The sequence below is a fragment of the Monodelphis domestica genome, chromosome 3 (genome assembly GCF_027887165.1).
Source record: "Monodelphis domestica isolate mMonDom1 chromosome 3, mMonDom1.pri, whole genome shotgun sequence".
In the NCBI taxonomy this organism is placed as follows: domain Eukaryota; kingdom Metazoa; phylum Chordata; class Mammalia; order Didelphimorphia; family Didelphidae; genus Monodelphis; species Monodelphis domestica.
Window position 1 is genome coordinate 5204544 of NC_077229.1, and position 16378 is coordinate 5220921.

General features: G+C 38.4%; 1 protein-coding gene across 5 annotated transcripts in view; it reads right to left on the reverse strand.

Moving 5' to 3' along the window:
* LOC100618798 (zinc finger protein ZFP2-like) overlaps positions 1–16378 on the reverse strand; it is a 44046-nt gene that overhangs the window by 25812 nt on the left and 1856 nt on the right. For 2 of the 5 annotated variants that reach the window (XM_056820326.1, XM_016432927.2), the window contains exons 3-5: positions 10033–10159; positions 6734–6829; positions 2923–5842 (exon numbers count right to left, since the gene is read on the reverse strand). In XM_056820326.1, coding sequence (XP_056676304.1) covers positions 4341–5842; positions 6734–6829; positions 10033–10159 — 1725 coding nt within the window. In that variant the 3' untranslated portion in view covers positions 2923–4340. Of the gene's footprint in view, positions 1–2922; positions 5843–6733; positions 6830–10032; positions 10160–15071; positions 15848–16378 lie in introns of those variants that run through there. The other 3 variants (XM_056820325.1, XM_056820327.1, XM_056820328.1) reach the window with 3 other exon arrangements.

Genomic DNA, 16378 nt, shown 5'->3' on the forward strand with positions numbered 1-16378 from the left:
ATATAAGAAAAAGCAGAATCTCTTGAGGATATATCCTTTTGGAAAAAGCCTTTTGGGGGATCTCTGATGAGGATTGCTTGGGAAGAATCTCTTGAGAGAGGCCTTTTGGAACAGTCTCTGACTGGAAGGCTCTCTGGTGAAGTCAGCTGAGATGGAGCTGGCCTGGTGTTACTAGAATCCTTGTTTAGTTAGACCTTGTGGTGAGTGTTAAAAAACTGACTATTTTCTCTCTTAAGGCTCAGGTCTAGGCCATATTGGCTTGAGGCCCTTCATACTTATTTCTTTCTTACTCTCTCTCTCTCTTTCTTTGATTACTCATTGTATTGTTAATTAAAATATCTATAAAACCCAGTTGACTTGGGTATTTGAATAATTGGGAATATTTCCCTGGCAACCACCCTATATTTTATTTAAAAACCAAGACACTGTAGTGAAACATATTTTCTGCGGTCAAATTTACTCACACTCCCTTATATCTATCACAATTGATATCTTCCACCATTTTAACTCACTATAGTTTAAGACCTCAACCATTTTAAATCTCACACCAGAGAAGGTGAAAACCAAAAAAGGTAAAAACTAAGAATAGGTAGTCCTGGAAAAAAGTGTCTATTGTGATTGGTAGATGTGAAAATTTAGGAGAGATGATATAAGAGAAAATTTCTTTATAAGGAAGGGGTAAAAAGTCAATTGAATTCAGTTTGGAGAGTAATTTCAGTTCGGAGTGGAAGAACCCAGCTTAGAGATGGTCTTGTGGTGAGTGATAAAGACTGACTCACTCTTCCTTAAGCCTTTTTCTAATGCTTGGCTCAGCCTGAGCCAGAGCAGTTTAAATTAATTCTCTCTCTCTCTCTCTCTCCTTCCCTTAATTCCTTCTTTCTTTATTAATTAAAATCTCCATAAATCCAGCTGAATTTGGGTATTTTCCTTTTATGGGAATTTCCCATGGTGACCACTTATTTAGATTTTAAGTCAAAACACTAAAATTATCCTTACAGTTTTTGACATTTACATGACCAGGTCAGAGTAATTATCTCTCTCTCTATTCCCTTACTTTCTCTCTATTTTGTAAATAAACTACATAAAAGTCATTCTGACTTGAGTAATTAATTTTGGCAAACATATTTCTCATAAATGTAGACCAACCTTTAATATTTCAACCCTTAAACAGTCTACCAAGTTATATGGAGTCATCAATTTAGTTATAATCACTTTATGAGGTACTTGTATAAGGGCCTGTTTTGAATTTATTCTTGTTTACTCAACATTTTATATACATAGATTTTGGTATTTTGATTCTGATTTTGAGGTTTTTTTTCTTTCTCCCAAAAGTTTAATTTCTTCCATTTTTTTCCTTTATATTTTTTGTTTTTCAATTCTTTTAATGATTGACTCATATACCCCCATAACTCAACCATGCATCCTGAACTGAACTGGATGTTTTTTAACACCCACTTCAGGGGGGCTGGGGATTGTATTTTAATAAAAATCCTAAGATTTTGAAATTTTTTGTTCAAGAAAGATCTTCAAAGAAGAAGCTTGATAACTCCTAAATCCAGAGAATGAACTGTTGCAGAAAGATACTACATCAAGAAGATCAAGAATGAACTTTGGGTGTGGTTGATTCAACTGAAGTTTGATTGAACATTTATTGTAAATGTACACTTTTATGCCAAAGGGGACTTCCCCTAATTTGGCTTTTTGTCAATGCGCCTAGCAAAACATTGGTTTTCCTTTCTCTCTTTTCTATTCCTCCCTATTGTAATTTCCTCTTAGAAATTGAATATTGTATACATCTGTAGTTAGACATGCTTTAGGACTATAAGACGATTATGTTAAATAATCAATGGGGAGACTAGTCTCCCAATAATCATGGGGGTGGGGGGGTTGTGAATTTTAAAACTACTCCACCCTACTCAAGACTGTACTTTAGAAGATTTGATTTAGCTATTTCCTGATTTGTAACTATGGAGATACTTGGTCTAAAAGAATCAGATCTTGAGAACTCTACATTGCTCTACCCTAAGTAGTTTAACGAGGTCAGGAATATCCACACCATACTCAAGGATTAAGTATCTAAGAAGATGGCCTTCAACAGACATGTGCAGAAACAGCTGATAGTCCCTTCGGCTGTCCCAAGTCAAGCTAAGCTAACATTGGTACAGATAAGATGCAGGAAAATGACATAAAACAGTCTACATAGGGAATGTCACTTCCTCTCCTAGGGCTTTTCCCCAGAGAGGTGGCTCTGGCTGGCAGCATGCTAAGCATTCCGACATCTTGGCATGGTGGCAGCTATTTGTCTGGGTTTCAGTAGTGAGTTTGCCCTTGAGCTAATTCAGGTTCAGGCATTTTGGCTGATTCCTCTTGGAGTTCAGGCTGATTCCTTCCTCTTTTACTCTCCAAAACCTTACCTTCCTAAAGTCTCTAATCTTCCCCCTGGTAAAAGCCAGGTGGTAGAAATCCTACACCCTTTCCTTCTCCCGTCTTAATTTCTTTCCACTATATTAATTAAATCACCATAAATTTCCAGATGACTTGGGCATTTTTTAAAAAATTTGGGACATCCATGGCGAACAATAATTAATATAGTTTAGGTCACAATACTAAAACTATGCTTTACACTTATTAATATATACAATGATGAACACTGGGGAACTCGACTTCTTCAAAGTCATAAGGGGATTATTACTTGATTATCTGGTCAGAAGCTAATATTTTTATTCTTCAAATTTAGGAAAATCCCTATTCTTCTTTATCTGTTTGGGGCTCCTGCTATGGCTGCTCTTAATTTGGAAGAGAAAATCCAATTTGATGGGGGGGGAGGGGATTGGTTTAGAGTTATAGCCCCTGCAGCAGGTATGTGGTACTGAGCCTAGGGCCCAACAATGAGCTGTACAATATCAAATAAAGAACTCCAGATCATTTCTAATATTTTAATAAAAAATGTAGATACAACTTCCCGTTAAGTTTATTTAAAAAGGCAACTAAGCTGGACTTTGGTGTTAATAAAAGAACAATAAAAGGCAATAACTTTTGAAATGAATAGACTACTGAATTGGTACAAAAATTATTTTTGTGTATTTATCATTTTACTTTATTTTATTCATTTTGTTTAGCTTAATTTAATTTTTCTTAGTTTTATAAATTTTCATTTTCATTCATTATGTTTTTTTTACCTGATTTAATTGCTTGCGTTTTTATTGTTGGCCAGTAGGTGGCAGTGCAGTGGTTTGTGGGATCATAAGCAAGGGAGCAGGGTCTCCCAGAACTAAGGGCAGTGCTGGGGAGAAAAGCCCATACTGGGGATGCCAGGTTGGCAGCCAAGCAGTGGTCTTGCGGCTGCCCTTTGTGTCTTGGGGCCTCAGAAAATAGGCAAAAAGAGAAGAAATAGAAATTACTGTCAAGATTGCTACATTTTGTTTGCTACTCTATCACTGCCATTAGGACCCCCTGGCCATGCTGAAAGATAAGTCCAGCAAGCAACAAAACCAGGAAGAGAAGAGAGGGAAATCAGCCCTCCTCTCAGTTTATCAAACTTTTTCCCCTCCCACTAACTCACACAAGTCTCAGGAGGCAAGTGTGGCTTCCTGTTTTGCCTGGGTCTCCCAGAGGGATACTCCAGGGGTCAGTGCATGGGACATCCACCCTGACCCATGTCTCCCAATTTCTTGACTTTATGGCTGCTTTTTTTCTTCCTGCCATTCTATCCTCATGACCTGATCCACTCCATGATTTCCTTCACACAATTGGAATTTATAATTGGAATCACTTAATACAAAACAATTTTTTGAAAGGGGAGGTTTCGGCCACTTTAGAAAAGAATGAATTGAAGGTTTATATGTATGTATATATAAAAGGATACTGGGGAGCAGGATTTTTCTACTCTTAATGAAGAGAGATTATCTCCCTTCTAAAGGGCACCGACCTTTCACTAAATTTCTATAGGAAGTTGCCAATCAAAGGTTACTAATACTAAGTAATGGATGCTGGAGAATTAAGCATAATTTTATCCCATATAATAAGGTTCATCTCTAGTGTGGATTATCTGATGTGCAGCAAGATAGTCGATCTTTGTGAAAGCTTTTCCATATTGTTTACATTTATAAGGTTTCTCTCCAGTGTATATTCTCTGAAGGGCAGCAAGAAAAATGTGAAAAATCCTTTCCACACTGTTTACATTCATAGGGTTTCTCTCCAGTGTGGATTCTCTGATGTTCAGAAAGAAAGCTCCACCACGAGAAAGCCTTTCCACAATGTTTACATTCATAAACTGTCTCTCCACTGTGAATTCTCTGAAGTACAGCAAGATGGCCCCTCTGTGTGAAAGCCTTTCCACATCATTTACATACATACCGTTTCTCTCCAGTGTGTATGCTCTGATGTGCAGCAAGATGGCCCCTCTGTGTGAAAGTCCTTCCACAGTGTTTACATGAATAAGGTTTCTCTCCAGTGTGGATTCTCTGATGTGTAGCAAGAGAGCCCTTCTGTGAAAAAGCCTTTCCACACTGTTTACATTCATAGGGTTTCTCTCCAGTGTGGATTCTCTGATGAACAGAAAGAAACCCGAACCACCTGAAAGCCTTTCCACAGTGTTTACATTCATAAGGTTTCTCTCCAGTGTGTATTCTCTGATGTTTACCAAGAGAACCCCTCCGTGGGAAAGCCTTACCACAATGTTTACATTCATAAGGTTTCTCTCCAGTGTGAATTCTCTGATGTACAGCAAGATGGCCCCTCTCTGTGAAAGCCTTTCCACATTGTCTACATTCATAAGGTTTCTCTCCAGTATGGATTCTCTGATGTACAGCAAGACAGGACCTCTTTGTGAAAGCCTTTCCACAGTGTTTACATTCATAAGGTTTCTCTCCAGTGTGGATTCTCTGATGTGTAGCAAGATTGATCCTCACTGTAAAAGCCTTTCCACAGTGTTTACATTCATAAGGTTTCTCTCCAGTATGGATTCTCTGATGTACAGTAAGATTATTCCTCTTTGTGAAAGTCTTTCCACATTGTTTACATTCATAAAGTTTCTCTCCAGTGTGGATGCTCTGATGTACAACAAGATCACCACTCGCTGTAAAAGCCTTTCCACAGAGTTTACATTTATAAGGTTTCTCTCCAGTGTGGATTCTCTGATGTACAGTAAGATTGCTCCTCTGTGTGAAAGTCTTTCCACACTGTTTACATTCATAAGGTTTCTCTCCAGTGTGGATTCTCTGATGTACAGTAAGATTGCTCCTCTGTGTGAAAGCCTTTCCACACTGTTTACATTCATAAGGTTTCTCTCTAGTGTGGATGCTCTGATGCTTAGCAAGAGAGCCTTTCTCTGTGAAAGCATTTCCATAGTGTTTATAGTCATAAGGTATGTCTCTAGTGTAGATTCTCTGATGTGTAGCAAGCTCAGAGTTCTGATTGAAAGGTCTCCCACCATTATCACTCACAGAATCCATCTTTACACGTTTACTTTTTGGATGTCTAATGAGGTCTGAACTCCAGCCAAAGGCCATTTGTCCCATGTTACCTTGATACATGGATTTCTCAGATGATTGAACAAGTCCTACTTCTTCAGAAAAGTATTGCTGATATTCACTATCCTGATCACAGTTATTCCCTGCAGTTAATTTCACATACTGATTTAGGACTGAATATTGGCTGAATTTCTCTGCACTTTCACCAAATTCACAGTCACTCTTTGGATTTTTATTTGCCTTGACAGCAGAGTCACAGATTTCTCTCAAAATGAAGTCACGGGGACCCTCATTCATGCATTTTGGGGAGACAGATCCTTCCATAAAAAGGCTCATCTTTATAGACATCTCCTTCACTTCAACATCTTCCACTGAAAAAAAAGAAATAATGATATGAACACAGAAGGAAGGAGGACGGACGGACACAGACACATGGACACATGGACACACAGACACAGACACAGAAACAGACACACACACACACACACATGAGTGCTTTCCTCTTAAGGCATAAACTAAACTGATTCTTATTCTACTTCCCCAGGCAAAAAGGAGTTTTCAAACAGAAAAAAGCACCACCAGTTTTTGGACAGATCATTTGATCATATATAAAAGATGGATGTATTTAGAAAGATTTTCACCTACAATTACAATGAAACCTCGCAATGAACATGTGACACAGACCAGCCCAATATTCTCATCATACTTTGCTATTCATATCATCAGTAAAGAATGGAGGAATGACCTAACCAACTTTCTTGCAACTAGACTAACTCAAACCCTGTGCCAGAGCATAATTTCTCTTAAGTATTAGACAGTCTTTCTCCATTATCCTTTCTATCTTTTCTAAAAAGACATTTGTCCATTAGTCTTGCACTCTCACATAGTCATTCTTGGGAAATTTTGTACACTAAACAGAAAGACAACTTTACTCTTTTTAACTCCCATGTAGTAATTCTCAAAGTGTAATAAAGTGCAATATATATATATATATATGTGTGTGTGTGTGTGTGTGTGTGTTCTTTACAGATATAAAGATTGTATGCCATTAAGTGCAGACATACTAAATATTTATCTTATTTTACAATCTATCATAAATTATGTCTCATGCCCTATGCTGAGTTTTACATCCATTTCTCAGAGAATGAAGAGCATGATTTAGCATTGGCCTGCTAGACCCCAAGTCTAGCAATCCATTCACCACAACAGATAAAAGCCTTTTGCGATGATAGCCCTTATACGCCTGCTTTCAACTCATTCACCTGGAAAGAAGCTCCTTGGGTCTTTTTCCTCTACCAGACATGGTGTTTTTCCTTGCTGAAAACAGGAGATAAAATTTTCTCTAGGAACTGGAAGTCCTGGACATGAGAAAAAAGGAAGTGATCAGGAGAGAAAAATAAAAAATATGGTCCTCTTAAAGGAAAAGGGGAAAGCAAGTGAGGTCTACAGAATGGCTTCTGTTATGTTCAAGGTTGGGATATTTGCAGGATAGCAGAGATAATGGAAACCATTTGCATTTAGTAAATTACATCTTTATTTACCTCTTGTAAAAGGAGAGGCACAATCCACAACCTCCATTTTCTGGAAATTAAAGGTAGCTCGTAGTGAAGGGGAAAGAGATCAGAACTTGGAGTCAGAAAAGCAAATTTAATCCAGCCTCAAAGAGATGTTAAGTAGGTGACCCTGAGCAAGTCATTTCACCTGAGTTTGCCTCAACTATGAATTAAAGACAATAAGACTATTAAACTGACAGGTATGTTGTAAAATAAATGATAATTATGAACTCATGCACCCAGTAGAGGACAAAGAGCAGGCATTTTGAACTGCTTATTCCCTTCCTTTCCATTCCTATCATCTCACCTGGGATTTGAGGAAAGAATGAAGGAGGAACAAGAATAAAATTGAGAGACTAGGCAGAATGAGGGGCTATGAGCTATAGTTTGATATTTTTTTTATTTTATTCCCATATTGTTATGGAAACAAGAAGATGCTTACCTTACTCTCTTTATGTCCATTTGTGCATGTCAAATAGGTTTCTTATAAAAACCATCTCATTGGATTACTATTTTTAATCTGCTCTGTTATCTACATCCATTTTATGGGGGAGTTGGTCTCATTTACAATTGTAGTTATTATTACCATCTCTGTATTTCCTTTCATCTTGTTTTCTTTTTTTGATCCTACACTTTCTACTTTCACTGTCTGTCCACATGGTTCCCCTTTAATCACTCTCCATATTTCCCCTCCCTTATATAATTCCCCTCCACATCATCACCCTTTTTATTTTCCACCTACTTATCTATAGGGCTTCTTAATCACTCCTATTCCACCTCCCATATATTATTCCCCTCCCCCCAACACCTTTCTTATTCTTCTTCTGTAGCTCTAGAGAGTAAGATAAGATTCTATACCCCAATGAGTCTATCTGTTATTCCCAATGAAAATGTTTTACTGATTGCCTGTCACCACCCCCATCGTCCCCTCAATTGTAATAGGTTTTCTTCCCACAACTCTTTATTTGATATAATTTCCCCATATTATTTCTCTTCTTGTTTCTCTCAGTGCTATCCTTTTTTTTACCCCTTGATTTTTTATTTGCATTTCTTCCTAAACACTTTAGTACCACATCTTCTGTCTATGTATAATTCTTCTAACTAGTGGGATAAGGAGAGCAATTTTAAGAGTTACAAATAAACATTCTCTTAAAGTTCATTTTTTCCTTCCTGCTCCCCTCACCTGTCATTCTGGTTTTCTGACACGTTCATTTCTTCTAAGATGGTACAATGGTCTGTGGACTAGGCACTCTGAAAGCTGCTGATTTAGTCACCTCTAGAACCTGCTGACGGAGGGCTTGAAGGGCTCAGAGAACTGGGACCTATTTTGCACTGGGGCTATAGCCTTTACCACAGGCTTGAACTGGCCAAGTGATTTTGCGGCCTCACTACAGCCTGGTGACAGGACTTCCTATTCCAAGGGCTGGAGGTAGGAGGCACTAACAATATAGACTTAAGAAAGTTCAAAGAGTCTAGATGTTGGCTTGTGCCCAGGTTCAGAACTTAGAGCAGTAGTTAGGGGATGGATTATCTGCACTCCTCTGAGAAGGTCCCTGAGTTGTTGGACCCTTAGGTAAAGGAATACAGTACACTGAATAAGCTTTAGTGACCTAGGTATAAATCTAGGATAGCTTGCCCTAGAAACTCTAGCTTTGTGTATGTGATCCCTGAGACCCTAATAGAAGAGATGCTATCTTCAGTTTGTGTTCATGTATCTTATGGATATCCTTAATTATCTTTTGCCGCATAAACATTGCTTGTAGTAACCATGTGGATGAGTATGTTTTGGGTAACCACTCCTTATGACCGGCTGCTAAATATAGTAACAACTCAGTTTCCTATAAGCATTATTCCCTCCCTCAATAAAGCTGCTGTTCGTGTCATGAGATACTATCTGTGTCAATGGTCCTTTTGATTCAGCTGCCCTTCTTATGATCCCCGCCACCTCCCTACCCCAACTAGGACTTGTCAGAACACTTGTAGGGCCCTAGCTATCAGGAAGGTGTTGCTGGCCAACCCCCTATTCATATCAGTCCTCTGTGTGCAGTTTTACTTCCAGTTCCCTCCTTGTCCTTCAAAATATACCCTTTCAGCCTAATTTTCAAGTTGTTTTCCTCAGGAAAGCTTCCTCACTCTTACCCATGTTCATTCTGTGACTCTGGCCATTTAAAAAGCACATTTAAAGGTTGCTTTGACATTCTGAGGACAGGTCTAGCTTTGGCTTCTGCTATGCAAAATTCTTGGCATCACCTCTCCCATTAATACTTAATATTATTATTAAGAAGATCCTTTCGAAAGACCAGACCCAGCCCAAAGGAGAAGGGGTTGCTTTGGCAGGTAGAGGGTTCCCTTCAACGCCCATCTTCAAAGAAAAGCTGATTGGGTATAAATAGAACATTTGTCCACAAATTTCAGGTATAAGTAGGGGCTGGACTAGATGACTTCTGAGATTAGCTTCAGGAATATAAATCTGTAACACTGGTTTAAGTTTTCACCTGAAGCTATCAGAAGCAAAGGAAAAACAATTTTAAGGACAAGAAGGGAATGTTTCATCTTCCCATCACATAATTCAAAGATTCTTTTTTTTTTTTATGAAAAGCTTCCACAAGGAGACCCCTGGGCCGAGATCAGCACTTATGCTTCTTAAATCACTGACAAAGGCTCAAAATTCTGTACATCTGGCTCAAAATAAACACATTCTCTCTCTCTCTCTCTCTCTCTCTCTCTCTCTCTCTCTCTCTCTCTCTCTCTCTCTCTTTTTAAACCCTTACCTTCCGTCTTGGAGTCAATATTGTGTATTGGTTCCAAGTCAGAAGAGTGGTAAGGGCTAGGCAATGGGGGTTAAGTGACATGCCCAGGGTCATACAGCTGAGAAGTGTCTGAGGCCAGATTTCAACCCAGGACCTCCCATCTCTAGGCCTGGCTCTCAATCCACTGAGCTACCCAGGTGCCCCCCAAGACATTCTCTTAATGGTAGATTCAGAGTTAACACAGGAAATGGTTCTTACCCACAGAGAGTAGATTCTGCACATTCTCCAGCAAGACCTCCAGGTACAGCTCTTTCTGAGAATGGTCCAGTAGACACCACTCTTCCTGGGTGAAGTCCACAGCCACATCCATGAATGTTATTGATCCCTGTGGGTTTTGAGAAAAAGATTATATGCTGGAACTACATTCTCCAGCATGCTGTGCACCTCCCACCATTTCCTCCACCCTACTTTCTGGCATGGGATTGGTCTAGAAATGGACAAATCTCCTGCTAGAGAGGGACCTTTCAATCAGACCTGGAGCCAGTTCAGGGGAGCTGAGCAGAGTGGAGGAGAGAGTAGGAGCTAATTTTTTTTTCTCTCAATAAAGACCTTTTCTCTTTATCTTTTCTGCTTTTTTTTCCTTTATTTTTCACTTCCTATACCCCTAAAACAGAAAGTCATAGGATTTAGAGCTCAGAATTCATCTAGTACAACCCTAATCTACTGACTGGAGGAAACTGAAGCATACAAGAGATTTACCCAAACTCCTAACCTTGAAGATTGTCAGAGCCAGCAGCACTGCAGTCATTCAGAGCCCAGAGGAATACTGACAGAAGCATTCTGTGTCTGAAGTGAGAATCATGTTGTGAAGAGTAAAGTCTGGAGAAGTTTGTTACTCTGAAATGCCTCTGAAATGAGGGAGATGGGAAATGCTCTCTGAGTGAAGTATGAGATTATGTGGAAGAGAGAGAAGGTAATCTGAAATTCCTTCTCATCACAAGTGTCAGAGTTATTATGATAAGAATATTTTTTTGAAGAGTTTCCGAGAAGTGTATAATTGAAACTCTGTTACCCTAAAAATCAACTACATATCCCAAGAACCCACTGACTTCCTGTCATTACGTACTTCCTGTAGACAGAGGATAAAGGAGTGTGCATTGAGGCTCTTCCTGCTCTTTTGGCATGATGAAGAATCAGCAGTGATGGTGGTAAGGTGGGAATTATGAAAAGTGGCTAACCAGTCATGGGCATGCGGTTTTTATTTTGTATCCTCTTTATTCCTTGATTTCTAATGATCATTTTAATAAATCCCTTAAAAATATAATACTTTTATTATTTGAGATTTAATTTTAATTTTTATAGTTGGCAACCAGAATGGATGAGAAAAACTCTTAATTTTTAAAATAGCCTATATAATTTTTTTAAGCCATGTTTATCCTGCCAAGGCACTCCACCCACTCACCCTCACAAAGCCACTTTTCCTGATTCTGCTTGCTACTGCTGCTAAATTCCAGCAGCTTGCTTCTACTGTTCCTCCTGTTCCTGCTGTCTCCTCCAGCCTCCTGGGTTGTCCCAGCCATCCACTCCTAACCTTCATGACCCAGATTGCTCACCGAGCCCTGGCCTCAGTCCCAGACTACCACCCTCCCCAATCCTCCTCCAGATCTCAAGCTCTGTTCCTAAATCAGCCTCCCCTGTTGCTGATCCTGCTGATAAGAAACTAGGAGTCCTTGGAGCCCCTCCTCAGGGCTGATGGTAAAAAAACCCAAAAAACTAGTGTTTTCTTTCCTTAGACAACAATTAGCCTCCATGTGGCAGGGGAGCTGGTTGGGGGAGAGGGGACAAGGAGAAGGAAGAGGCTCTTCCAAACAGGAAGTTGATTATAAGGCTGGGATATCCTAAGAAAGAGCAGAGCTTCCAGCTTTAGGATGTTTTTCATGAGTGCACTGATCCTTTCACTTATCTTACCTGAGATTCAGGAGAGAAATTCATCTTCCTGCAGCTCTTTGCCATTTGGGCCTGCCTAGTTTGAGATTCTTCAAACCCATGTTCTCCCTCACTTTGGAGAATCTCAGAGCACTAACAAAAGGAATCTCAAGGATAGAAAAAGGAACTTTAAAGAGACTGGAGTTTAAAATTTTAAGCCTTTTCAGACTCCGTTTTTAAAAAAATTAGTCTCTGTATTTTATTGTATTTCACTAATTGTTTTGTTTTAGATTTGGTTGTTTTAAGTTCATATATTAATGTATTCAATACTATTCCGTTACACTGAATCATTTTTATCTCTTGTGTTTTAACTACTGTTATAATCTGTTACATTTCCCCTATAATTATCCTGAACAAATATTGAATAAGTCCATACAAAAATAGCTTTTTTCTATTTTGGCTTTGTAAATTTTCACACAGAGGATGGATGGACTTCATCAAAACTGCTTACAATTGTATAACCACCTTTGGAAAATTTAATGAGCTAAATATCTCAAATTGATTTGAAGAGGTCTTCAAACATGAATTTTAGATTTTTCTCCCCTCAACTGTTATCATTTTGCCTTTTAGTTATTTTTAACAAGAGGTAAAGCTAATTTTAGTAGCTGAAGTGAAGTACAATTATAATCCCCACCTCCCGATGGGACATTTCAGTCTCATACCAAAGGAGCTGGGAAGTTGATCCCAAGGCATGGTACCCCTGGATGGCTCCCAAATGAGGAGTATCTCTCATTTGTAATCCCTCAGCTCACTTTACCCTTTCACCAGAATGATCTCTAGATTCAGGGTGACATTCTCAGACCCAATATATAAACAGTATAGAGGCTTTGATTTTTCTAGACCCCTTTGCCATATTTTTGTAATGATTGTAGTAATAGACTTTTTATATCTCAGCCAAGCTTGAAACATTGCTACACCTGAAAAACTTGTGACAAGTATCCATTCTCTTTATATGTCATACAGCAGACTCATGTAAAATATGATAGTGGGTTTGTTTGCTATTGTCATTAAAAGGGCTATTATAATTTGGGGACTTTGATAATTCTTTAATGTGCATTACATGCTGTACTACTGTACTTTATAAAAAACAGTTACTTTGTGAAAATCATTTGCTTTTCACTCACAGTGGATTATGGCCATGTTTGAAAAAGGAAATGGATCTCATTTTTTGGTTAGAAACCTTTGTATTCTACATTTCCTTAGCTGACACATGTGTCAACGATTAGGAACTATATATATATATATATATATATATATATATATTTTAACTCTTTATTTTCTTTGCTTACATGTGCAATATACTATTTCAGTTTCATTTTTTCTCTCCATTTTGTATTTGAAGTACACATCACCAGCATTGAGATTTTCTTTAACTTCTTTGATTTTGTAATACTGTAAGTTTAAAATATATTTGCTATTATATTAATGCATACCCAAAAGCTTTAGAGTATGGAAACCTGTCATTTATTGATAAAATTTATGGGACTTTGCTTAATGATTCTGTCTGATTCCAGAAGAAGAGAATACAAAAAGAGTCATTGAATAGTGCCAAAGAAGCACAAAGTTACTTATATAGTGCCAGAGAACACATGGTGAAAGAGAACAACGAATCCCAATAGGATTGATGAAATTTTGAGCCAAGAGCACAAGGATTTGACCCTAGTGTGAGACTTGAGGTTGCAGCACTTAACATATGTTAAGACTCAGGACTCCTTGAACACCCCCCCCTGTGAAAAATATTAAAGTACCTAACAAATGGCCATTCTGGCTCCCCTATCCCTGAGAGTGAAGGTAAATCAGACCAGGGAATGACACTTCCCTATCAGTCCTTTTTAATCTCTTATCATATGGCAACTTCTTGAAGTCTTGGCTGCAAATGGCTGAAGTGAAATATTACTAAATTTTGTCCTACAGACTTGTGTGATAGACATCGACTGGGCCCTGATTCAAGGACCTGTTATGGTTTTATTTTTCTTTTACTTAAGAGTTTTTATACATAAGACTTTGATAGTCTATATTTCATCCAGAAGTTATCTCTTCTCTTTTATTTGGATTTTTAATATATTTTTTAAATTTCTCTTGCCAATTTGATTCATACACCTCATAACTCAATCAGGCATCCCTAAGTGATGCCTGTTTTTCAATCACCCTCTTTAGAGGGGTATGTATAATTATTGTTATTTTAAATTACAAAATTTAAATTCATTTAGAAAGTAATTTTAGGTTAAGAAACATGATACCTCTCTGAATCCAGAAATTGAACTGTTTGGAGAAGGCACCATGAAGATGCCTCCACAGACCACATGTACAGCAGAAGATCCAGAGTGAACATTGGGAAGTGGTGATTTGAACTGTGTGGGGTTTAATGCATCTGTTTTGTATATATACTCTTATGCCAAAGGGAACTGCCCCCTAGCTGGCTTTTTGTCAATGTACCTAGTAATTATTGATTTTGTTCTCTTTTCCTCTTATCCTCAAATTATTGTATTTTCAAAGTTGGTATATTTATAAGACCCACTGAAGAGACTAGTCTTCCATGGGTCTCAGGGGGAAATGTATAATTGAAAATCTGTTACTTTAAAAAAGAACTACATATCCTGAGCCCACTGACTTTCTATCATTACATACTTCCTGTAGACAGAGGATAAAGGGAGTGGGCATCGAGGCTCTTCCTGCTCCTTTGGCATGATGCAGAATCAGTGGTGATGGTGGTAAGGTAGGAATTTTGAAATGTGGCTAACCAGCCATTAGTAGGTGGTTTTTATTTTGTATCCTCTTTTATTCCTTGATTTCTAATGATCATTTTAATAAATTCCTTTAAAATATAATACTTTTACTATTTGAGATTTAATTTTAACTTTTACAGAAGGTAGCATGTACTGTGTATTCTAGGGGGAAAATATTACTAGTGATCAATGAGGAGAAAACAGAAAAGGATTCTCTACTTAATTTCCTAAAAGGCTGAAATACTCTTATCTAGATGAAAACATAAAGAAGATTCCATAGTTTATATGGGATCAAAGTGATTCTAGCTAAATGAAGAAGCCCACTCACTTGCTATATTGAGAGTTTGTTGAACCACTCCGTACAATGTGCCACAGCCAAAATATTCTATCTTTATTTTCTGATAAATGCCATTTATTACTGGAATATATTCAGAGTATATTTATATTTAGTTACACAGAAAGAAGAATAAGTATGATGAGGAAAAGAAGAAATGTTCCATTTTTAAAAAATATAATAGTTGGGCGATTGAGCTAATTCAAAGGAAAGATACTGACTGTAATAATTGGAATTCTCAAAAAATACAATTTCTTCATTTTAAATAATTTATTAATTGACTTGTCATTTAATGTGGTAAGCTGACACTCTACAAAATCTAAAAGAAAGAAAAACAGGTAAAATGAGCCAATAATAAAAATGACAATAATACTTAAATTAATTATTCATTGCCATACCTATAAAATTACCAAAAAACTTTTTTTTTAATTAGAGAATATTATAACAAAGTTCATCTGGAACAAAAGATCAAGAATATCAAGGGAAGTAATAAACAAAATGTAAACGATGGTGGCTTAGCAGTACCAGATCTTAAACTGTATTATAAAGCAGTAATCATTAAAACAATATGGTCCTGGCTAAGACGTAGAAAGGCGGATCAATGGAATATACTAGGGGTGAATGACTTAAAAGGAAAAAAAATGGTAGTTCTGTCCTCTAGCACTGGTCATTTGTTGACATCCAGGGGAGGAACAGTCTGAGGAAAGACTGAGTTTCCAAACATAGGAAGACACAATTCCCCAGATTTTCAATACAATCCAGAAACCTGAAACATTAAAAGGGCCATTCTACTATCCTCTACACCCATCCAGGGGCTACTCAACGTCCTGTAATGGCTTGGAGACAATATATGGAATATGCTTCAATGGACACCATCCTGTCTTGGGAGGACCATGTCTGATACAGTTCTTTGGGCCAGAACCAGAATTCCCTCTCACACAGCAAAATTCACTCTCCCACAACAGTAGCAGGGGCAGAGAGCAGTCCTTGGAGCCAGGTCTGGGAAGGAGAATTGCTCCTGATCTATCTGAAAGACATTCAGTGAGTTCAGACAGGAAAGCTGAGGCCCAGTGGGAAGGACAGCCACCACCATTAGCAGGAGCAGAAAAGTCCTCATTCAGATATACTTAGAACCAGAAGGCAGAAAGAATTCCGGCCCAAAGGAAAGCAGAGAAATCTGGGAACAAAGGGGAGAATGCAGAGATCTCAGTTCCAAGGAGAGCAGACAGCTTCTTGTTTGGAACTCATCTACTCTGAGTGTTCTGGGTAGGCCTCACTGCTTTAAATGCCCTGCTTCTGAAGTCCTGAGATGCTGGATGTCCTCCAGTAGCACCCAAGGCCAAGACCTCAGGACCCTGCCTGCCTCTCCACCCGAGCCCTGCCCTCTATGATCTGGAATGCCACTGCCAGGAGAATGAGCTCTCTTCAGCCTAGACTCTTCCCAGGCACCAGGGCTTGATATTCTACTTGGGCAGCCATCTACAAGGCTGGTCACCCTGAGAACTTCCCCCTCACTCTCCTTCCCTCTCCCCTTAGTCCCTCCCATACTCTTTTAGTA